This window comes from Leopardus geoffroyi, chromosome D1, assembly GCF_018350155.1.
Source record: "Leopardus geoffroyi isolate Oge1 chromosome D1, O.geoffroyi_Oge1_pat1.0, whole genome shotgun sequence".
NCBI classification, from domain to species: domain Eukaryota; kingdom Metazoa; phylum Chordata; class Mammalia; order Carnivora; family Felidae; genus Leopardus; species Leopardus geoffroyi.
The window spans coordinates 100,782,652-100,803,859 of NC_059329.1; the positions used below are offsets into that span (position 1 = coordinate 100,782,652).

General features: G+C 38.9%; 2 protein-coding genes across 2 annotated transcripts; both read left to right on the forward strand.

The window, feature by feature from the left end:
- Positions 1-2,206: 2,206 nt before the first annotated feature.
- Positions 2,207-3,115, forward strand: LOC123602633 (olfactory receptor 4C11-like). Its single transcript, XM_045487092.1, has one exon. The coding sequence runs from the start codon at positions 2,207-2,209 to the stop codon at positions 3,113-3,115; it is 909 nt and encodes a 302-aa protein (XP_045343048.1).
- A 16,567-nt stretch (positions 3,116-19,682) lies between these two features.
- On the forward strand, positions 19,683-20,591 carry LOC123602634 (olfactory receptor 4C11-like). The gene has a single exon (XM_045487094.1). The coding sequence runs from the start codon at positions 19,683-19,685 to the stop codon at positions 20,589-20,591; it is 909 nt and encodes a 302-aa protein (XP_045343050.1).
- Positions 20,592-21,208: the final 617 nt, after the last annotated feature.

The following is a 21,208-nucleotide window of genomic DNA, read 5'->3' on the forward strand; positions in this document are numbered from 1 at the left end:
AATATTTTGCCCATTCTTTGCAATAAGTCCAGATAATTGTGATTTGATATTTAAAATCAAAGATATATGGAATTATGAAAGAAGGGAAAGGCAGTACAATTAGAAAATGTTTTGAAAAAAGACTAAATTAGAATGGGGAAATGGACAGTTTGTAATAGAAGAAAAGGAGAAAATGTCACAGAAAAAGGGAAAAAATAAAATCATAATAGGGAAAGTAGCAGAGATGGGACTTACATAGTTCTCACTTATCATGAGCTGGATCTTTTTCTCATTTTATCTGCAGTGTAACTATGGTTATGTGTAAAGTATCTTTCCCCAGCTGGTAAAGAGTGGAGCTGGGATTTGAACCCAAGACATTTGACTGGAGCAACTGTGTTCTCGACCAAGAAATGTAGTTATTTTCTTCATGAATAGCCATCCCAGATAAAATATCAAGATTGCAAAATATGAACTGAACAAATACAAAAAATTCTCAAGAGAACAATATTTTCATTAAAAATGCAGCAACAATGTAAAATGTGGTTGCTGATAAAAACGTGTACGTATATAACAAAATTCAATTGTTTTCTACTAACCAAATGAGAGAAAAAGATCGTCATAAAATAGCCTTTTTTGTTTGTTTGCATGTTCATCAGCTTTCTGCAAAATCATCAACCTTGAAATATTGACCATATGTGTATATAGTAAAAGGATGTAGAGATACATTCATATGTAAATATACTTACAGAATGTTTCTTAAAAGATATTTCTAAAAGAAAACCAAAAGTAGTTATTTCCGGAGAGTGTGTTCATAAATTCAATAATTTGGAGACAGCTTTAAATTTTCTTTCATTTTTCTATGTACTTTGAAATATTAATGATAAACATGAATTACTTCATCATAAATATAGTTAATAAATGGACACACCATATTGAAAAATATTTTTAGTAATTATCCACAGCAATGATAATCTCTAGCATTTGGGACAGCAGCATGTTACTTGGGAAACTACTCTAAGTTGTTATTTATGTAAGTCAAAATTGGAAGCAATATAAATATCTCAAAGGACAAATAGTCAAAGACACTTAATACAGTGTCACATAATTAAATTAACAGTTAAACTAACGATAAGTATGATAACATGGGAAAAGGGCTATAATAATTCCAAGTCAAAATCAGGACACAAAATGATATTATATGAAGATTTCAATGACAAACTCAATATGTTATGAACAAAAACTTGATGTAGAATAATAACATAGTATGTTAGAATTATGGGATATGTTTCAGATGAAGTTTTTAGAAGTATGCTGGTGAAATCAGGGTAAAATGAATATCTCTGGGTTACAAAACTATTTAGATTATAGGCATCATTAGGAATTTTATAGCATGTTGAATTCAGAGGTAGGGATGCTCAATATTCTGAGTTTAGTCCCAGAGTACAGTCAAGAGGGTAAACAGTTTTCCTCAATTATTCCAACCTCAAAGTTGCCTTGACCTTTGTTATATAATGACATCAGGGAAGCGGACATTGAACAGGAAAGGCGTAAGTAAAAGATGGTCAAAATAGATTTACATAAAGCATATTGCATCCAAGAAACTGATGGGTTCAGAGATGAAGGGGTCAGAGACCCAAAAATAAGTGAACCGAACTGAGAGCATTTTCTTCCAGAGGGATTCTCCGACAATATGAGTGCTTAATCTTAGTGGAATAGTTTTTTTTATATGTCAAAGCATATAGATAAAATGCATAACACATGAGATATATGTGTGTATCTGTGTGCATAAACAATCTTTTAATTCTTAAGGAAACTCAGGATCAGGTAAGGCAAATATTTGCACTCCGTTTTTCACTTTTTGAAAGCTAAATTTTGAGATAGTTAAGGCACTTGCCAAAGGAGAAGTGAAGTTCTGCAGTTTTCAATCTTGGTAGAAATCATAATTTTTAAAGGACATTTAATTTTATCTCCCCAGATGTGAAGGCTATGTTGATCCAATTCAGTTAGCTTCTGAATCAACAGATAGATCTGGGAGAGGCATGGGCATCTGCAAATTTACCAAGAGTCATAGAGGATTGAAGGCAGTCAGAGGTAACATAACATGGAGCAAAAGCAAGGCATTCAGAGTTCAGCCCACCGATCTTCCCAAGCTGTCACTTCTTTTCTTCTCTTTGCAGATTCAGCCCTTGTCCTCAACTGCACCTTACTTTCAGCCAGTAGAATTGCGATGAATAGCAGTGTGACTGAATTCATTCTCCTTGGGCTGACACAGGATCCAGGAAAGCAGAAGGCAGTATTTGGGATCTTCTTGATCTTTTACCTTGCGACACTGTTGGGGAACTTTCTCATTGTAGTGACTATTAAAACAAGCAGGACCCTTGGGAGTCCCATGTACTTCTTCCTATTCTATCTGTCTTTTGCTGACACCTGCTTCTCTACAACCACAGCCCCCAGATTGATTGTGGATGCCCTTGCTCAGAAGAAGACCATTTCCTACAATGAATGTATGACTCAGGTCTTTACACTCCATTTCTTTGGGTGCATGGAAATCTTGGTGCTCATCCTCATGGCTTTTGATCGCTATGTAGCCATTTGTAAGCCCTTGCAATACACTACCATCATGAGCCGGCACATGTGCAGTGTTTTGGTGATTCTAGCCTGGGTGGGATCTTGTATCCACTCTTCGGCACAGATTTTCCTGGCTTTGAGATTGCCTTTCTGTGGCCCCAACGTGATTGACCACTATTTCTGTGACTTGCAGCCCTTGTTGAAACTTGCCTGCATGGACACTTATGTGACAAATTTGCTAGTTGTTTCCAACAGTGGGGCCATATGCACGGTGAGTTTCATAATCCTGCTTACCTCCTATGTTGTCATCTTGTACTCTCTGCGTAACCACAGTGCTGAAGGAAGGCGAAAAGCCCTTTCCACCTGCACCTCCCACTTTATTGTGGTTGTCTTATTTTTTGGTCCATGCATATTCATATACACACGCCCACCCACCACATTTCCAATAGACAAGACAGTGGCTGTGTTTTATACAATTGGGACACCCCTACTCAACCCTCTGATCTATACTCTGAGGAATATGGAAGTGAAAAAAGCCATGAAGAAATTATGGTGTAGCAAAGTATGACTTCTTTGGATACAGGATATTCAGGAATTTCAATGTATTTTTCCTTAACAGCCTGGTCTTCCTTCAGGGACAGACAAAATGAATTATTCTCATTGTGGGAAAAATCCATTGGGAAATTTTAATTTCACTAATATTTTATATATTTAATTGAATTATTATGAATAAGTACGAATATATACACAATGCTTATTCAGAGAGGATGGCATTAGAATAGGATTACTTAAAGCCATAAACATTGTGAACAACCTGGGCTGGCTCTCAGTTGAATTCTTTTGACAGCTGGCTATATTCACATGATAATTTCTCTTCCTGTACAATTTGTCTTCAGAAAAAAATATGCTGACTATTGACAGAATGATTGTGTGTGTGTGCGTGCGTGCACACTAATTCTCTACAGATTTTATTCTAGTCTTTAAGAACTTGGATGTAGAGCTAATCCCTATGGAACCAGAACTTAGAAATGAAGGTCGTGGTCTTGACAACCCGGGAGTTGGAGAATACGTTCTGAGCAAATTCTGTGGTGGAATGTGTGCCTGAGGCTGACTCACTGGGACATGGATGGACCCTCAAACTCCACGAAGAGCTGGAAACCTGAGTGAAAACCTGGACTGTCTCCGGAAAACACTCTCAGTGTTCAGTGAATGGTGGGAGAAGGAGAGTTTTACACTTGGCAGTGATGGGCGGTATCAGCCAGGAACTGCTTTTTGGCAGGGTCCTTCTCTTTCATCGTCACAGATCAGGGTCAGTGAGGGGGTTTGGCAGCAGGAATATGCAGAAGGTTAAGGGGTAGAAGGGCGCTAGAAAACAATGTACAGTGTAGAGAAAGCAAAGGTGAAAGGAAAGTGGTAACTGTATCCAGGTGGGATAGAAGAAGCTTTGCCTTTTTTATTGGAGAATCACTCATTGGGTATCTCAACGTTTCCAGGGAAACAAATGCGGTTCCTGGGTATCTCTATAAAATTGACCTAGATTAGCTTGACTTCCTTGGCTCTTCCATTTAATTGCATATCGGAAAAACCCTTTATTTATTTATTTATTTATTTATTTATGGTTCCCAATGGTGTCTGAAAATTCAAATTTCATATTCCTCGGGAGACGCCAGGATTGAAGGTCCACATTAGTGCTTTTCAATTCTGGTCTTCTGGTTTTGTAGGAGAATGTTTAAATACATATTTTTATTTTTGAAGTTAAACAATTGAGATGTGTAATAAACACCCTACCACCATAACTACCACCACCTCCACCACCACCACATCATAATCCCATAATTAAGTACTGTCATGTGATGCCGTTTCAGTATCTGAACGTATAGTTACCACCAAATTGGCACCAAGAAGAATTACTTTAAGTGATACAGGCTAATGAGAAAAGAATCCAATGACCTTCCCAAGTATGAGATCATTTCTAGCAACTGAAAACCAAATGTTATCATGTCCCATCTAAGATGCCCAAGACTCTTACATAGAAAGAGGTGGCAAATAAATAGTTAAATCCCAAAGAGAACATTTGTCAGAGCTCTCAGTGCCATATTACAAGAGGCAATTATGTTTTATGTTCTAAGTGAAGACTCCTGATATTCCTAGTTTTGTGTCTTGCAGTTTCATTTCTGAAGCATTTGAATCTGGTCATGTGAAGTTTATATTTAGAATAATTGATGCTTAAGTGACCAAGACATAATAAAAATAAATGTTTAATTCTTATCATTTTTTGATTTTTAAAATTTAATATAGTGGGAGAAAGAAAATATTCATTAATATTCAGAAAGCTATGGGAATTTTCTTCTCATGCTTAGATCATTTACATCCCAGCTTCCACTAGATTTTAGATAAAGTCAGTTCATAAGGGTGGAAGAAGTGGTCAGGGGACTAAAAAGTCTTACGTGACCTGGTACCTTAACAAACTCACTCACCGTGTCTGCTTCTGGCAAATGGTGAAAGATTTTTCTTTGCCTTCCTTTTAGGGGGTTTTTGTAGGCTCTCTAATTATAGTATCCTTGGTGTGGGAAGAAGATTTCTGTTTCTTATGATCACTGATGACCCCTTGTTAACCCTCAGAAAGCCAGTGGTTTCCTTCCAAATTCTGTACCCTTCCCAGTGATCTCTTTTGAGCTAGTCCCTAGAAGCTCTCCTTATGGCTTCTCTGTGGGAGTGTGTGGGGAAACATCCAGGCATATCTGCTCCCAAAGAGTTGTATTTATATAGAAAACTTCTAACATAGGCTAACGTCAACCAGTCACCCTCACCTGATACCAACCAGTCTCTCTTCCTTCCTTGACTTTTCTGATCTCATTCTGCTTCCTGTACCCATATGGAGGGTCCCATGCTATGTTCTCAGAGTAGCGCTCCAGCACTCAAACACACACACACACACACACACACACACACACACACGCCCATGCACGCACACACACACAGACACACACACACACACACACACACACACACACATGTGAAGTCTGGGGTGAGGGACAGACATATCTCTACAGTGATTTACTTAAGGATTTTTTTCACAAGTCTCTTGGCCACTTTATAACCTGACCACGTCTATATCCTTTTTCTAGTAGGATACTTTCCTTCATCTTTTCCTTTGGTTTGGAAATTGGCATAAGGTGTCTTAGACACACAGTTCATATCAATTGTGTCTATACAACATTTCAGTTTTAACACCTTGCTACATAAGAAAGGTTACATTATAATTTGTATGAACACTGGGCCTCAACAGGATTTAGTTTCATTTAAAGTGATGGTAGACATCACTGGAGGGGCCAAGATGGTGGAGCAGCAGGGAAGTCTTTTTTTCCCTTTCTCGTCCCTGAAATGCAGCTAGATCAACACAAAACCACCTGCACACCTAGAGAAGAGATTTGAGGATTAACACAACAATCTGCAACTTGAGGCACAGAACTCATCAGGTACATGGTGCAGAGAGGTTAACTGGGGGAGAGAGAAGCTGTGGATAGTAGGGAGCTGTTTTTGCTTGTGGACAGAGGACAGAGACAGGGCGAGAGTTCAGGAAATGCACTCCCCCTAAAAGAGGCTAGGGAAGAAGAAAAAAAGTGGAAACACCCACAAGAAAGAGAGGAAGAGAACTTAGAAAAGAGAGGGTTTAATTAAGTCTCCATAAACAGGGGTGGGCAGAAGCTGAAACTCCACAGCTCAATACCCAGTGAAGCTCTGTTTGGAAGGGTGAATTCCCCAGCAGCAGACAGTGAGGTCTGAGGGGGTACTAGGGGAGAGGAAGTTTCCCTTCCAGGATAACATTTGGTAAACGCTGGGTGGCCTCCCCACAGGCAATGGTACCAGCAGACCCTGGATAACAGCCACGTTCACTGGGGTTGCAACGAGGATGTTAAGGGTGAAGCCTGGTGCCACATCTGTGTTGTGATTTACCATAATTCATAATCCCTGAATCACTGCTGCTACACAATTGCATGAACTTTTTCTAGCACAGGCTGGAACCAGGCTTCACTCTCTGGGCATCTGCAACATCACAGTCATGTGAACCTTCCTGGGGGCAGGGAGGCACCGGCCATTGCTCTTGAGACCCTCCCCCAGAGCATCTCAGTGGGTCATAGCTGCGAGGCCCTCAGAAGTGAGGGGTTGGATACACAGTCCCATCTGAGATAAAACGTAGGGGGAAGGTGCTGCCTGGTGGACTGATGTCTTGGTCACAGGCAGTGTAGTTGGGGGGAGTGGACAGAAGCCTGAGGCAAAAGAGTGCTTGATTGCTGGTGGGGGAGTTCACAGAGTTCTGATACTAGAGACTGGGTAGCTTGGTGTTTCCATTTTCAGCCCTCCTGAGCATGTGAATACACACCCATGCTTGCCACAACCTTCCACTCTAGCACACTAAGCAGCGCCATCTTGTGGAGAATTGAGCCATTACACCAAGACCCTTCCAAGTGGGCCAATGGTGCTCTAGAGGAATGCCGTAAGTGTCTGCCTGTTTAGTTTACAACTATAAAGTGCTTGATAGTTTGACTCCTGGGGGAAACTGGATTTCTTTCAACCATATTTCATTCTGTTCACTGGTCCGTCTATTCAATTTTTTTTCTTTTCTTTTATTTTCTCATTCTTGAAAAGACAAAAAGGAAAACTTATATTTATTTTCCAGTTTTATAAAAAGATTTCTCTTTAGGTTTTCTACTTTACTTTTACTTTTTTGTAAATTTTTAAATCCTATTTCACTTTCATCATTTCATTTTATTCTATCTTATTGTATTTGTTATTTTAAATTTTCAAATGTTTTTCTTTTTGTCCCCCTTTTTTTCACTTGTTTTAGTTTCTTTGTTCTCTATTCTATCAAGCTTCTTTCAACAACCAGACCAAAACACACCTACAATCCAGCATTCTTTATTTGATATTTTTGTGTTGTTTTAAATTTTGATTTATTTCTTTTACTTTATTAATTCTTTTTCATCCTTCAAAATGATGAGACGAAAGAATTCACCTGAAAAGAAAGAAGAGGAAGAAGTGACAACCAGAGACTTATTCAACTCAGTTATAAGCAAGATGTCAGAAACATAATTTACAATCGCAATATTAAGAATACTACTCAGCTTAAAACATACACACACACACACACACAATTGCTTTCCATGGCAATAAAAGAAGTACACTCTTGTCAGAGTGAAATTAAAAATGTTATAACTGACCTTCAATCTCAAATGGTGCCATAGTGGCCAGGATGGGTGAAGCAGAGCAGCAAGTCAAAGATATAGAGGACAAAATTATGGAGAATAATAAAGTTGAGAAAAACAGGAAAACTAAGGCAAGAGCATGATATAAGAATGAGAGAACTCAGCGACTCATTAAAAGGGATTCATATCCAAATCATAGGGGTCCCAGAAGATGAAGAGAGAGAAAAAGGGGTAGAAGGGTCATGTGAGCAAATAATAGTGGAAAAGTAGACGTCAAAACCAGGAAGCCCAGAAAACTGCCATTAGAGCCAAGAAAAACAGAGCATCAAAGGCATATCATATTCCAATTCATAAACACTCAGGCAAGGAAAGAGTCATGAAAGCAGCAAGGGGGAAAAAAAAACCTTAAGCTACAAGGGAAGACAGATCATGTTCACAGCACACCTATCCGCAGAAACTTGGCAGGCCAGAAAGGAGTGGCAAGATACGTTCAATATGTTGGATCAGAAAAGTATGCAGCCAAGAATTCATTATCCAGCAAAGTTGTCATTGAAAATAGAAAGAGAGATAAAAAGTCTCCCAAAGAAACCTGATGGCGTTGGTGAACACTAACCCAGCCCTGCAGGAAATTTTAAGGGGAACTCCCTGGGAGGAAAAAAGACGAAACAAAACAAAAATGATCTAAAGCAACAAAGACTAGAAAGGACCAGAGAATACCACCGGAAACTTCAACTCCGTAACAACACAATGGCAGTAAGTTCATATCTTTTAGGACTCGTTCTAAATGTCAACGGACTAAATGCTGCAATCAAAGACATAAGGTAACAGAATGGAAAAGAAAACAAGATCCATCTATATGCTGTTTACAAGGGACTCATATTAGACATCAAAACACCTTCAGTGTTTATTTATTTTTGAGAATCAGAGAGAGACAGCATGAGCAGGAGAGGGCAGAGAGAGAGAGAGAGGGAGACCCAGAATATGAAGCAGGCTCCAGGCTCTGAGCTGTCAGCCCAGAGCCCGATGCAGGGCTTGAACCCACAGACCACAAGATCATGACCTGAGCTGAAGTCGGACGCTCAACCAATTTAGCCAACCAAGCGCCCCGACATCAAGACACTTTCAGATTGAAAGTAGAGACGGAGAACCACCTAACAGGCTCCCGGTTGCCAAAAGAGAGCTGGAGTAGCCAGTCTTATAACAGACAATGTAGATTTTAAAATAAAGTCTGTCACAAGAGATTAAGAAGGGCATTAGATCATTATTAAGGGGTTTATCTACCTAGGAGATCTAACAGTTGTAAACATTTATGCCCCAATGTGAAATAACCCAAATTTATAAATCAATTAATGAAAAATATAAAGGAAATCATTAACAATAATACGATAATAGTAGGGGACTTCAACACCCAAATTACAGCAATGGACAGATCATGTGAGTGGAAAATCAACATAGAAGCAAAGGCTTTGAATGACACACTGGACTGGATGTACTTAACAGATATATTCAGAACATTTCATCCTAAAGCAGCACAATACATATTCTTCTCCAGTGCACGTAGAACATTCTCCAGAATAGATCACATACTGGGACACATATCAGCCCTTAATAAGTACAAAAGAATTGAGATCATACCTTGCATATTTTCAGACCACAACACAGTGAAACACGAAATCTCAAGAAAAAATTTGGACAGGCAACAAATACTTGGAGACTAAAGAACATCCTACTAACAAATGAATAGGTTAACCAAGAAGTTAAAATGGTACATAAAAAGTACATGGGCCACTGAAAATGATAATACCAAGATAAAAACCTCTGGGACACAACCAAGGCAGTCATAAGAGGGAAGTGTGTTGTAATTCACAGCTTCCTAAAGAAGGAAGAAAGGTCATAGATACACAACCTAACTTTACACTTAAAAGAGCTGGGAAAAGAAGAGCAAATCAGCAGAAGACAGGAAATAATAAAGATTAGAGCAGAAATCAATTCTGTCGAAATGGGAAAAAAAAAAAAAAAAAGAAACAGTAGAACAGATCAATGAAACCAGGAGTTGGTTCTTTGAAAGAATTAATAAAATTGATAAATCTTTAACAAGTTTGATCAAAAAAGAAAAAGGATAGGGCCCAAATAAATCAAATCAAGAATGAAAGAGGGGAAATCATAGCCAACGCTGCCGAAATACAAACAATATTAAGACAATATTATGAACAATTATATACCAATAAATTGGGCAATCTGGAAGAAATGGACAAATTCCTAGAGACATATAAACTACAAAAACTGAAATAGGAAGAAATAGAAGATTTGAACAGCCCCATAACCAGTAAAGAAATTGAATCCGTAATCAAAAATCTCCCCAAATCAGAGTCCAGAGCTGGATGGCTTTCCAGGGGAATTCTACCAAACACTGAAACAAGAGTTAACACCTATTCTTTTGAAGCTGTTCGAAAAAATAGAAATGGAAGGAAAAGTTCCAAACACATTCTATGAGGCCAGCATTACCTTGATTCCAAAACAAGACAAACACCCCACTAAAAACAACTACAGACCAATTTCCCTGATGAACATGGACGTAAAAGGTCTCAACAAAACCCTAGCCAACACTAAAAGAATTATTCACCACGATCAAGTGGGATTTATACCTGGGATGCAAGACTGACTCAATTCCATAAACCAATCAATGTGACACATTTTGCTTAGAAAAGAAAGGAGAAGAACCACATGAACCTGTCAATAGATGTGGACAAAGCATTTGACAAAATTCAGCATCTTTCTTGATAAAACGCCTCAAAGAGTAGTGATAAAAGGATCATACCTCAAGATCATAAAACCTATATACGAGAGATCCACCACTAATATCATCCTTGGTGGGGAAAAAACTGAGAGCTTTCCCACAAGGTCATGAAAACGACTGGGATATCCACTGTCTCCACTGTTATTCAACATAGTATTGAAAGTCCTAGCCTCAGTAATCACACAACACAAAGGAATAAAATGCATCCAATTGGCAAATAGGAAGTCAAACTTTCACTCTTTGCAGACGACATGATACACTATATGGAAAACCCAAAGGTTCCGCCAAAAAGCTGCCAGAACTGATCCGTGAATTCAGCAATGTCGCAGGATATAAATTCAATGCACAAAATCGGATGCATTTCTATATACCAATAATGAAGCAACAGAAAGATACATCGAGGAATCGATCCCATTGGCAATTGCACCAAGAACCATAAGACACCTAGGGATAAACCTAAACAAAGAGGTGAGAAATCTATACTGAAAACAATAGGAAGCTACTGAAAGAAATGGAAGAAGACACACAACAAGATGGAAAAATATTCCCTGGTCATGGATTAGAAGAACAAATATTGCTAAAATGTCAATACTACCCAAGGAAATCTACGTATGTAATGCAATCCCTATGAAAATAAGACCAGCATGCTTCACAGAGCTAGAACAAACAATCCTAAAGTTTGTACTGAACCAGAAAATACCCTGAAGAGCCAAAGCAATCCTGAAAAAGAAAACCAAAGCTAGAGCATCACATTCTGGACTTCAAGGTGGATTCCAAGGCTGTAATCATCAGGACAGTATGGTACTGCCACCAAAACAGACACTTAGATCAAGGGAACAGAATATAGAGCCCAGAAATGGACCCACAAACATATGGGCAACTAACCTTTCACAAAGCAGGAAAGAAAATCGAATGGAATAAAGACACTCTTCAGCAAATGGTATTGGGAAAACTGGACAGCGACATGCCGAAGAATGAACCTGGAACACTTTCTTACACCAGACACACAAATAAACTCAAAATGGATGAAAGACCTAAGTGTAAGGCAGGAAGCTCTCAAAATCCTAGAGGAGGAAACAGGCAAAAACCTCTTTGACCTCGGCTGCAGCAACTCCTTGCTCAACATGTCTCTGGATGCAAGGGAAGAAAGCAAAAATGAACTCTTGGGACCTCATCAAGATAAAAAGCTTTTGCGTGGCAAAAGAAACAATCAGCAAAAACAAAAGGCAAATGATGGAATGGGAGAAGATGTGTTCAACTTACATATCAGATAAAGGGTTTGTATCCAAAGCCTATAAAGAATTTGTCAAACTCAACACCTGAGAAAGAAATAATCCAGTGAGGAAATGGACAGAAGACCTGAACAGACACTTTTCAAAAGAAGACATCCAGATGGCTGACAGACACATGGAAACATGCTCAACATCACTCATCACCAGGGAAATACAAATCTAAGCCACAGGGAGATACCACCTCACAGCTGTCAGAATGGCACACATTAGCAACTCAGCCAACCATAGATGTTGGCGAGGATGCGGAGGAAGGGGAACCCTTTTGCACTCCTGGTGGCAATGCAAGCTGGTGCAGCCACTCTGGAAGACAGTATGGAGGTTCCTCAAAAAATTAACAATAGAACTACCCTGTGAGCCAGCAATTGCACAACTACATATTTATCCAAAGGATACAGGTATGCTGTTTTCAAGGAACACCTGCACTCCATTGTTTATAGCAGCGCTATTGACAAAAGCCAAAGTATGGAAAGAGACCAAACGTCCATTGACAGATGAATGGATAAAGAGGATGTGGTATACACACATACACACACACACACACACACACACACACACACACATACACACACACACGAATATTACTCGGCCATCAAAAAGAAAGAAATCTTGCCATTTGCATCAATGTGGATGGAACTAGAGTATTCTGCTGAGGGAAATTAGTCAGTCAGAGAAGACAAATATCATATGACTTCACTCATATGTAGAATTTAAGATAGAAAACAGATGACCATAGGGCAAAGGAAGCAAAAATAGTGTAAAAACAGGGAAGGGGACAATGCATGAAACTCTTAAATGTAGAGAACAAACTGATGGGTGCTGGAGGGGTTGTGAGTGGGTGGGTGGATAAATGGGCAACGGACATTGAGGAAGACACTTGTTGGGATGAGCCCTGGATGTCAGATGTAGGGGATGAGTCACTGGATTCTACTCCTGAAATCATTAGTGAACTATGTGCTCACTAACTTGCCTGTAAATTAAAAAAAAATGATGTGGCACGTACATGCAGTAACACTTAGCCTTATTAAGAATGAAATCTGGCCATTTGCAACAACGTGGATGGACTTAGAGTGCCCATAAGCTAAATAAGTCAGACAGAGGAAGTCAAATAGCGTATGATTTCACTCATATGTGGATTCAAGAAATAAGGCAAATGAGCAAAGAAAGAAGGAAGATAAAAAACACCCAGACTCTAAAATGGAGAGAATAAAATGCTGGTTGCCGAAGGGAGGTGGGCGGCTGGGTGAAATAGTAAAGGAGATCAAGGGAGAGAAGATACTCCACAGGTAGCCAGTCTGTGACACTTGTGATGAACACTGAGTAATGTGTAGAATTGCTCAATAACAAAAGTGCCTTTCATTGTTAAGTATAACTTGAATTGATTTAAATATAAAACTACTTAAAAACATCTTAATTTCCATATTTTTTCTCTTCTCTCTTTACCTGCCGGCTTACTGACTTCAAAATATATAGAAATTGTAGGAATTTTAATGCGTAGTTTCATTGTAATTTTATATTTTATGAGTATCATTAAGATTTATAATATTATATCTAAGAGTGACATTTTCTAGAATGAGAAAGAGGGAGAAGTTTAAAACCTTGCTTAAAGTGACAGACATATAAATAGTGAAGCTAGAATTCTATTTCATCACATGTGGTTCAAACTCTACATGGGCTCCGAGTTTTGTGTGGGGTTAGAAAAGATTTGGCTTAAAGAGCAGAGCATTTGGGAACTTTCAGTGATCTCTACCTGCTTACTTTTTCCTTAGGGCAGAGACAGGTGTGGAGCACTTGGTAACTGAAATGAAAGGTGTCCCTTAGGAGAGACTGGTAGGGGAGAAGGGCTCTGAGGACAGAATCTGCCCACTGACAGTCTTGTTCATGAATCCTTGGCACTGAGGTGGCTGTGGTCAAGGATTGACTGAGTTTATCCCTTGGGGTTGGGTGGGAAGGGCAGAGTCCTTGTCCCTCCAAAGGCTCAGCATTTGTGCACATTTATGAAATCTCTATAAATATCTGATGGAAGAGGAAGAAATGTTAATTCATGTGTTCTTCCAGGGTTTTTTTTTTTGGGGGGGGGTTACAGAGCTGCTTTTAGAGATGTTCCTATGATAGAATAGTGGGGATGTTTCATTTTAATTCTCAAAAGTTCTAAGAATAGAAGGGAGAAAATTTCTGCTGATATTACATCCCTAACTCAGGCCTTCTAGGAAAGACTGGCTATGTGTGGAGTATCTCCTCTCCCCACAGATGCTGCACTGGAAAGCTGAGTAAATCTATTGGATGTACGGTTTACATGTTGCACACTTACTGCACATGATTCATCTTCAAAGTAAATCCGAATTGCGAGAGCAAATCTAGGAGCTCTCTCTTAGATCTCATCTCCTTTACGAGCAATAAAGTAAGTTTTCAACCCCAAGTAATCTATATTCTTTTCCTTGCCTCCCATGCAGGACTGGGTTTTAGGGCAGTTGCCATGATATAATTCTGTCTCCTGAGACACTTGAAGCTCCGGGAACATATTTGTCTTAGTGACGAGAGGATCTGAATGTGTCAGGGTTCCCAGTTTTCACTGATCTCTGCTTGAGGCAGCACAGTCTCAGGAAAAATTCTTATCGAAAGGGTGGGAGGTATATTTGAGGGGGTAGAGGTATAGTATCCTATACAAATGGGTTTCTTTTTCTTTTAATGGATTAAATAAGCAGCTGATCCTCAGGAGGCAATGGAAAGTGGAAGTTTATCAGATGAAGGTCATTTAGCCACTAGGAAATACTGAAAATGTAGTGAATGATATGGTTGGAACATATTCATGAGGGACAGCAAGTGTCAGGCATGGCTGGAACACACACGAGCAGAAGCCCTGGGAGGAAAGGTGGTAAGCAAGACTATGGCACAGTGTTTGAGGACTTTGAAAGTCATGGTGAGTATTTCAGCCTTTGCACTTGAAAACCACAGTAACCCTTTAATCATAAGTTAAGATTCATCATATTTTTAGAACACCCACTTTTCCTTTTGAAGTTGTAGCTAGGAGGTAAAAAGAGGGAGAGGATAGAGAGGGAGGAGAAGAGGGAATTTCTGAAATTGGGTCCTTTCTTTCTGTATAGAAACATAGAGGGTCCACTTAAAGAATTGTAGGATTGACCATTTGTAAGACTGACATTTATGAGATACCAGCCTGATTTTGCAGTATGTATGAGCTAATAATACAGTGAAAACTCACATAGTTATCTCCCTCAATGTGAGTGAGACATTCACAAATTTCACAAAATGGTGTGAGACATTTATTTAGAATTAGTGAGGATTAGACATTGTGTGAAAGGAATTTTTGTCTCATGTTTTGAGAATCTAAACGGATCCTGTTTTTAGATTAGTCAAAATACTCTGCATGATATTATGATGATGGATGTCTGTTACTAATATGTACCGAAACCATAGAATGTACCACACCCAGAGTGAGCCTTGGGGTAAACGTTGGACTCTGGGTGATGAGGATGTGTCACGGTAGGCTCATCAGTTCTGGGAAATGTACTGTTCTGGCGGGCGATGTTGGTAATGGCAGGGGTGATATTTGGGTGGCGGCTAGGGACCATATGGGGAATCTCTGTACCTGTGTGTTGGTGTTGCTGTGAATGTAGCACCTGTCTAAAAAAATTAAGTCTTAGCAACGCGAACAAACTAAAAGGCAACAACGACCAAAAAATCTTATTAAAGCTGAGAGGAGGCGTGTGATTTTGCTGCCTCCTCCCCGCCCCCCACAGAGACAGCTGAGAGGGAGCCCATCTGCTCCTTCTCTGAGAGGGGAAGGTACAGGTCTGGAGTCACCATTGAATCATACTTGGGATGTCTGCTGGGTCAATCTTCGTTCTCTTGGGGCCACAGTGGATCCACCTGTATGCTCTCCATTGAGTTTCCAAGTGCAGGGGATACAAAGATGGATGTCTTCAGGGCAACCCTGACATCTTGAAGGGAGAAGGCACCTCATTACAGGTAAGCCCAAATCCAACTAGACTAAATTTAGAAAAAAACAGATGATTAAATTTTGATAAACAACTGAATGATTTTGTTCTTCTGTGCTGAATAAATCTTAATAAAATCAGCTCTCATATCTTGTATAGCTCCAAATCTCATACTTGACTGCAAAAATATGTTCAGATTTCATAACCTGGCTTCCATGGCCTTTGGCAGAGACGAAACCTTACTCTTCCAAGTTTTTCTACTGTGACGCTAGAATCCATCTAAACCAGCGATTTCATATTGATCTTCTCTATTTGTCCCATCATCCCCATTAAAACGTTGGTTGGTTTCTTTCGTGTCAATGCTCTCACCCCTCTGATTTTCATATCTTTGCATCACAAACTCTTTACAACCAAGGGCCTATTATATTTCTACTTTCCTCTCCTCATATACAGAACCTGTTATGTCTTTGTATTTTATTATTTATTATTTATTTATTTATTTATTTATTCATTTATTTATTTAATATTTATTCATAATTGAAAGACAGAGAGAGACAGAGTGCTAATGGGAAGGGGCAGAGAGAGAGGGAGACACAGAATTTGAAGCAGGTTCTAGGCTCTAAGTTGTCAGCCCAAAGCCCCATGCAGGGCTCTAACTCACGGACTGCAAGATCATGACCTGAGCCAAGCCATCTGCTCAACCGACTGAGCCAACCTGGCACCCCTGTTTTTTACTATTTATGAACGATATTTGGAGTTGCCATTCCCAGCTTCTGATCACCATGAGCAAATTAGCAGGAACCACAGTGCCGAGATGATTTCAGTTACTCGGGGAAGGAAATATGTGTGAAAAACAGTTGTGCAGATGTATTATGGGTAAATGAACACGTAGATTAATATCCTGGTAATTTTAATAATCATAATGGAATGTTGATACTAGTAATCATAATGAAAGAGCCATTCCAATCGCAGTTACTAAATACTTGCATCTCTTCTGCATCATACATACTGTATTTAGCCTTCACAGACACCCTAAAAAGTAGATTATTTTAATCTTGTCTACAGAGGAAGAATAAGTAGCACAGTTATGTAGGGACTTGTGAAATATGGCACCATACTGAGCAGTGCGTGGGGTATGAATCCTGGCGGTGTGGCTTCAGCCTGGATGCTCTGTCATTGTGCTAACCTACCTCTCTGCTCTGTTTTAGGGGATTTGCATCTTAGGGAACCTGGTTTAGAACTTGAATTTCTTCAATCAAATCTATAGTTCATCTCTTAACATAACCTTGAGTTTCTCACTGACCCGTCTATCCTTTAGGAATTTTTACTCTTCTCTTTGCAGATGGTTTCTATTCTTCTAATACCAATCACATAGTCCCTTACATAATTAATGCTTTCATCTATGCATACCTTAAAACTCAAAAATCATTAAGAACAGGTGAGTATTTTGCCCATTCTTTGCAATAAGTCCAGATAATTGTGATTTGATATTTAAAATCAAAGATAATTACGGAATTCTGAGAGAAGGGAAAGGCAGTAGAATTTTAAAATGTTTTGAAACAAACACTAAATTAGAACGGGGAAGTGGACAGCTTGTAATAAAAGAAAAGGAAAAAAAGTCATAGAAAAAGAGAAAAAGTAAAATCATAATAGGGAAAGTAGCAGAGGCGGGGACTTACATAGTTCTCGCTTATTATAAGCTGGATCTTTTTCTCATTTTATCTGCAGTGTAACCATGGTTATGTGTAAAGTAGTTTTCCCCAGCTACTAAAGAGTGGAGCTGGGATTTGAACCCAAGACATCTGACTACAGCAACTGTGTTCTTGGCCAAGAAATGTAGTTAGTTATTTTCTTGATGAACAGCCATCACAGATAAAATATTAACTTCGCAAAATATGAACTGAACAAAGATAAAAAATTTCATAAAAGCAATATTTTCATTAAAAATGTAGTAACAATGTAAAATGTGGTTGGTGATAAAAATGTATGTGCATATAACAAAATACAATTGTTTTCTACTAACCAAATGAGAGAATAAGATCGTGTCATAAAATAACCTTTCTTGTTTGTTTGCATGTTCATCAGCTTTTTGCAAAATCATCAACCTTGAAATATTGATCATATGTGTATATAGTAAAAGGATGTAGAGATACACACATTTGTAAATATACTTAGAGAATGTTTCCTAAAAGACATGTCTAAAAGAAAACCAAAAGTAGTTATTTCTGGAGAGTAGGAGTATAAATTCAATAGTTTGGAGACAGCTTTAAATTTTCTTTTATTCTTCTGTGTCTTTTGAATAACGAATGATAAACATGAATTATTTCATCATAAAATATAGTTAAAAAATGGACACAAAATGTTGAGAAACATTTTTAATAATTATCAACAGCAATGATAATCTCTAGCATTTGGGACAACAACATCATACTTTGGAAATTAAGTTGTTATCTATATGACTCAAAATTGGAAAGTATGTAAATAACTCAAAGGACAAATGGTCAAAGAGATGCCACTTATGAAACTTTATACAATGTCACATAATTAAATTAAGTTAAACTAATGATAAGTATAATAACATGGGAAGAAGTGTTATAATAATTCAAGTCAAAATCAGGACACAAAATGATATAATATGATGATTTCAGTGACAAACTCAACAAGTTACGAACAAAAACTTGAACTAGAACAATCATAACATAGTATGTTGGAATTATGGGATACTTCTCAGATGAAATTTTTAGAAGTATCCTGGTGACTTCAGGGTAAAATGAACATATCGGAGTAACAATACTATTTAGATTATAGGCATCATTAGGAATTTTATAGCATGTTGAATTCACAGGCAGAGATGCTCAATATTCTGAGTTTAGTCCCACAGTACAGTCAAGAGGGTAAACAGTTTCCCTCAGTTATGTCAACTTCAAAGGTGTCCCGACATTTGTTATATAATGGTGTCAGTAAAACTGACATTGAGCAAGGGAGGTTAAGTAAAAGATTGTCAAAACAGATTTTTATAAAGCATATTTCATCCAACATACTGATGGAGTCAGAGATAAAGGGGTTAGGGACCCAAAAATGAGTGAACTGAACAGAGAATACTTTCTTCCAGAGGGATTTTCCAACAAGTTAATTATAGTGGAATAGTGTTTTCCAGATGTCAAAGCACATAGATAAAAAAATCCATAACACATGAGATACATGTGTGTATCTGTGTGCATATACAATCTTTTAATTCTTTTTTTTTTCAAGTTTATTTATTTTTGGGACAGAGAGAGACAGAGCATGAACAGGGGAGGGGCAGAGAGAGAGGGAGACACAGAATCAGAAACAGGCTCCAGGCTCTGAGCCATCAGCCCAGAGCCTGATGCAGGGCTAGAACTCCCGGACCGCGAGATCGTGACCTGGCTGAAGTCGGACGCTTAACCGACTGCGCCACCCAGGCGCCCCTACAATCTTTTAATTCTTAAGGAAACTCAGGATCAGCTAAGGCAACTATTTGCACTCCATTTTTCATATGAAAGCTAAATTAGGAGACAGTTAAGTCACTTGCCCAAGGAGAGTTCAAGTTCTGCAGTTTTCAGTCTTGGTAGGAATCAGAATTTTTTCAGGACATTTAATTTTTACTCCCCAAATGCAAAGGCTTTGTTGACCCAAGGCAGTTAGCTTCTGAATCAACAGATAGCTCTGGGAGAGGCTTGGGCATCTGCGGATTTACCAAGAGTCAAAGAGGATTGAAGGCAGTCAGAGGTAACATAACATGGAGCAAAAGCAAGGCATTCAGAGTTCAGCCCACCGATCTTCCCAAGCTGTCACTTCTTTTCTTCTCTTTGCAGATTCAGCTCTTGTCCTCAACTGCACCTTACTTTCAGCCAGTAGTATTGCGATGAATAGCAGTGTGACTGAATTCATTCTCCTTGGGTTGACACGAGATGCAGGAAAGCAGAAGGCGATATTTGGTGTCTTCTTGATTCTTTACCTTGCGACACTGTTGGGGAACTTTCTCATTGTAGTGACTATTAAAACAAGCAGGACCCTTGGGAGTCCTATGTACTTCTTCCTGTTCTATCTGTCTTTTGCTGACGCCTGCTTCTCTACAACCACAGCCCCCAGATTGATTGTGGATGCCCTTGCTCAGAAGAAGACCATTTCCTACAAAGAGTGCATGACTCAGGTCTTTGCAGCCCATTTCTTTGGGTGCATGGAAATCTTGGTGCTCATCCTCATGGCTTTTGATCGCTATGTAGCTATTTGTAAGCCCTTGCGATACACTACCATCATGAGCCGGCACGTGTGCAGCGTTTTGGTGATTCTCGCCTGGGTGGGATCTTGTATTCACTCCTCGGCACAAATTTTCCTGGCTTTGAGATTGCCTTTCTGTGGCCCCAACGTGATTGACCACTATTCCTGTGACTTGCAGCCCTTGTTGAAACTTGCCTGCATGGACACTTATGTGATAAATTTACTAGTTGTTTCCAACAGTGGGGCCATATGCACGGTGAGTTTCATAATCCTGCTTATCTCCTATGTTGTCATCTTGTACTCTCTGCGTAACCACAGTACTGAAGGAAGGCGAAAAGCCCTTTCCACCTGCACCTCCCACTTTATTGTGGTTGTCTTATTTTTTGGTCCATGCATATTCATATACACACGCCCACCCACCACATTTCCAATAGACAAGACAGTGGCTGTGTTTTATACAATTGGGACACCCTTGATCAACCCTCTGATCTATACACTGAGGAATATGGAAGTGAAAAAAGCCATGAAGAAATTATGGTGTAGCAAAGTATGACTTCTCTTGATACAGCATATTTAGGGATTCTAATGTATATTTCCTTTTTTTTTTCTAATGTATATTTCCTTAAGAGATTGGTTTTCCTTCATGGACTGGAAAGATGAAATATTCTCATTGGGGGAAAATCCATTAAGGAATTTTAATATCACTAATATTTTATATATTTAATTGACTTATCATGAATAAGTATGAATGAATATACATCCTTAATTCTGAGATGATTGCATTAGAATAGGATAACTTAAAGTCTGTAACCAATTTTGAACCACCTTGCTGGCCCTTAGTTGAATTCTATTCACCTATGGCCATATTTACATGATAATTTCACCTCCTGTGCAATTTTTCTTCAGAAAGAAATGCACTGACTACTGACAGAATGATTGTGTAGTGTGTGTATGTGTGTGCACACACTAATTCTTTACAGATTTTGTTCTCGTCCTTAAGAACTTGGACATAGAGCTAATCCATATGGAACTGGAACTTAGAAATGAAGGTAGTGGTCTTGCCTACCTGGGGCTTAGCCATGATGTTCTGAGAAATTCTGTGGTGGAATCTGTGCCTGAGCCTGACTCACTGGGGCATCTACATGGATGGACCCTCAAGCTCCCAGAAAA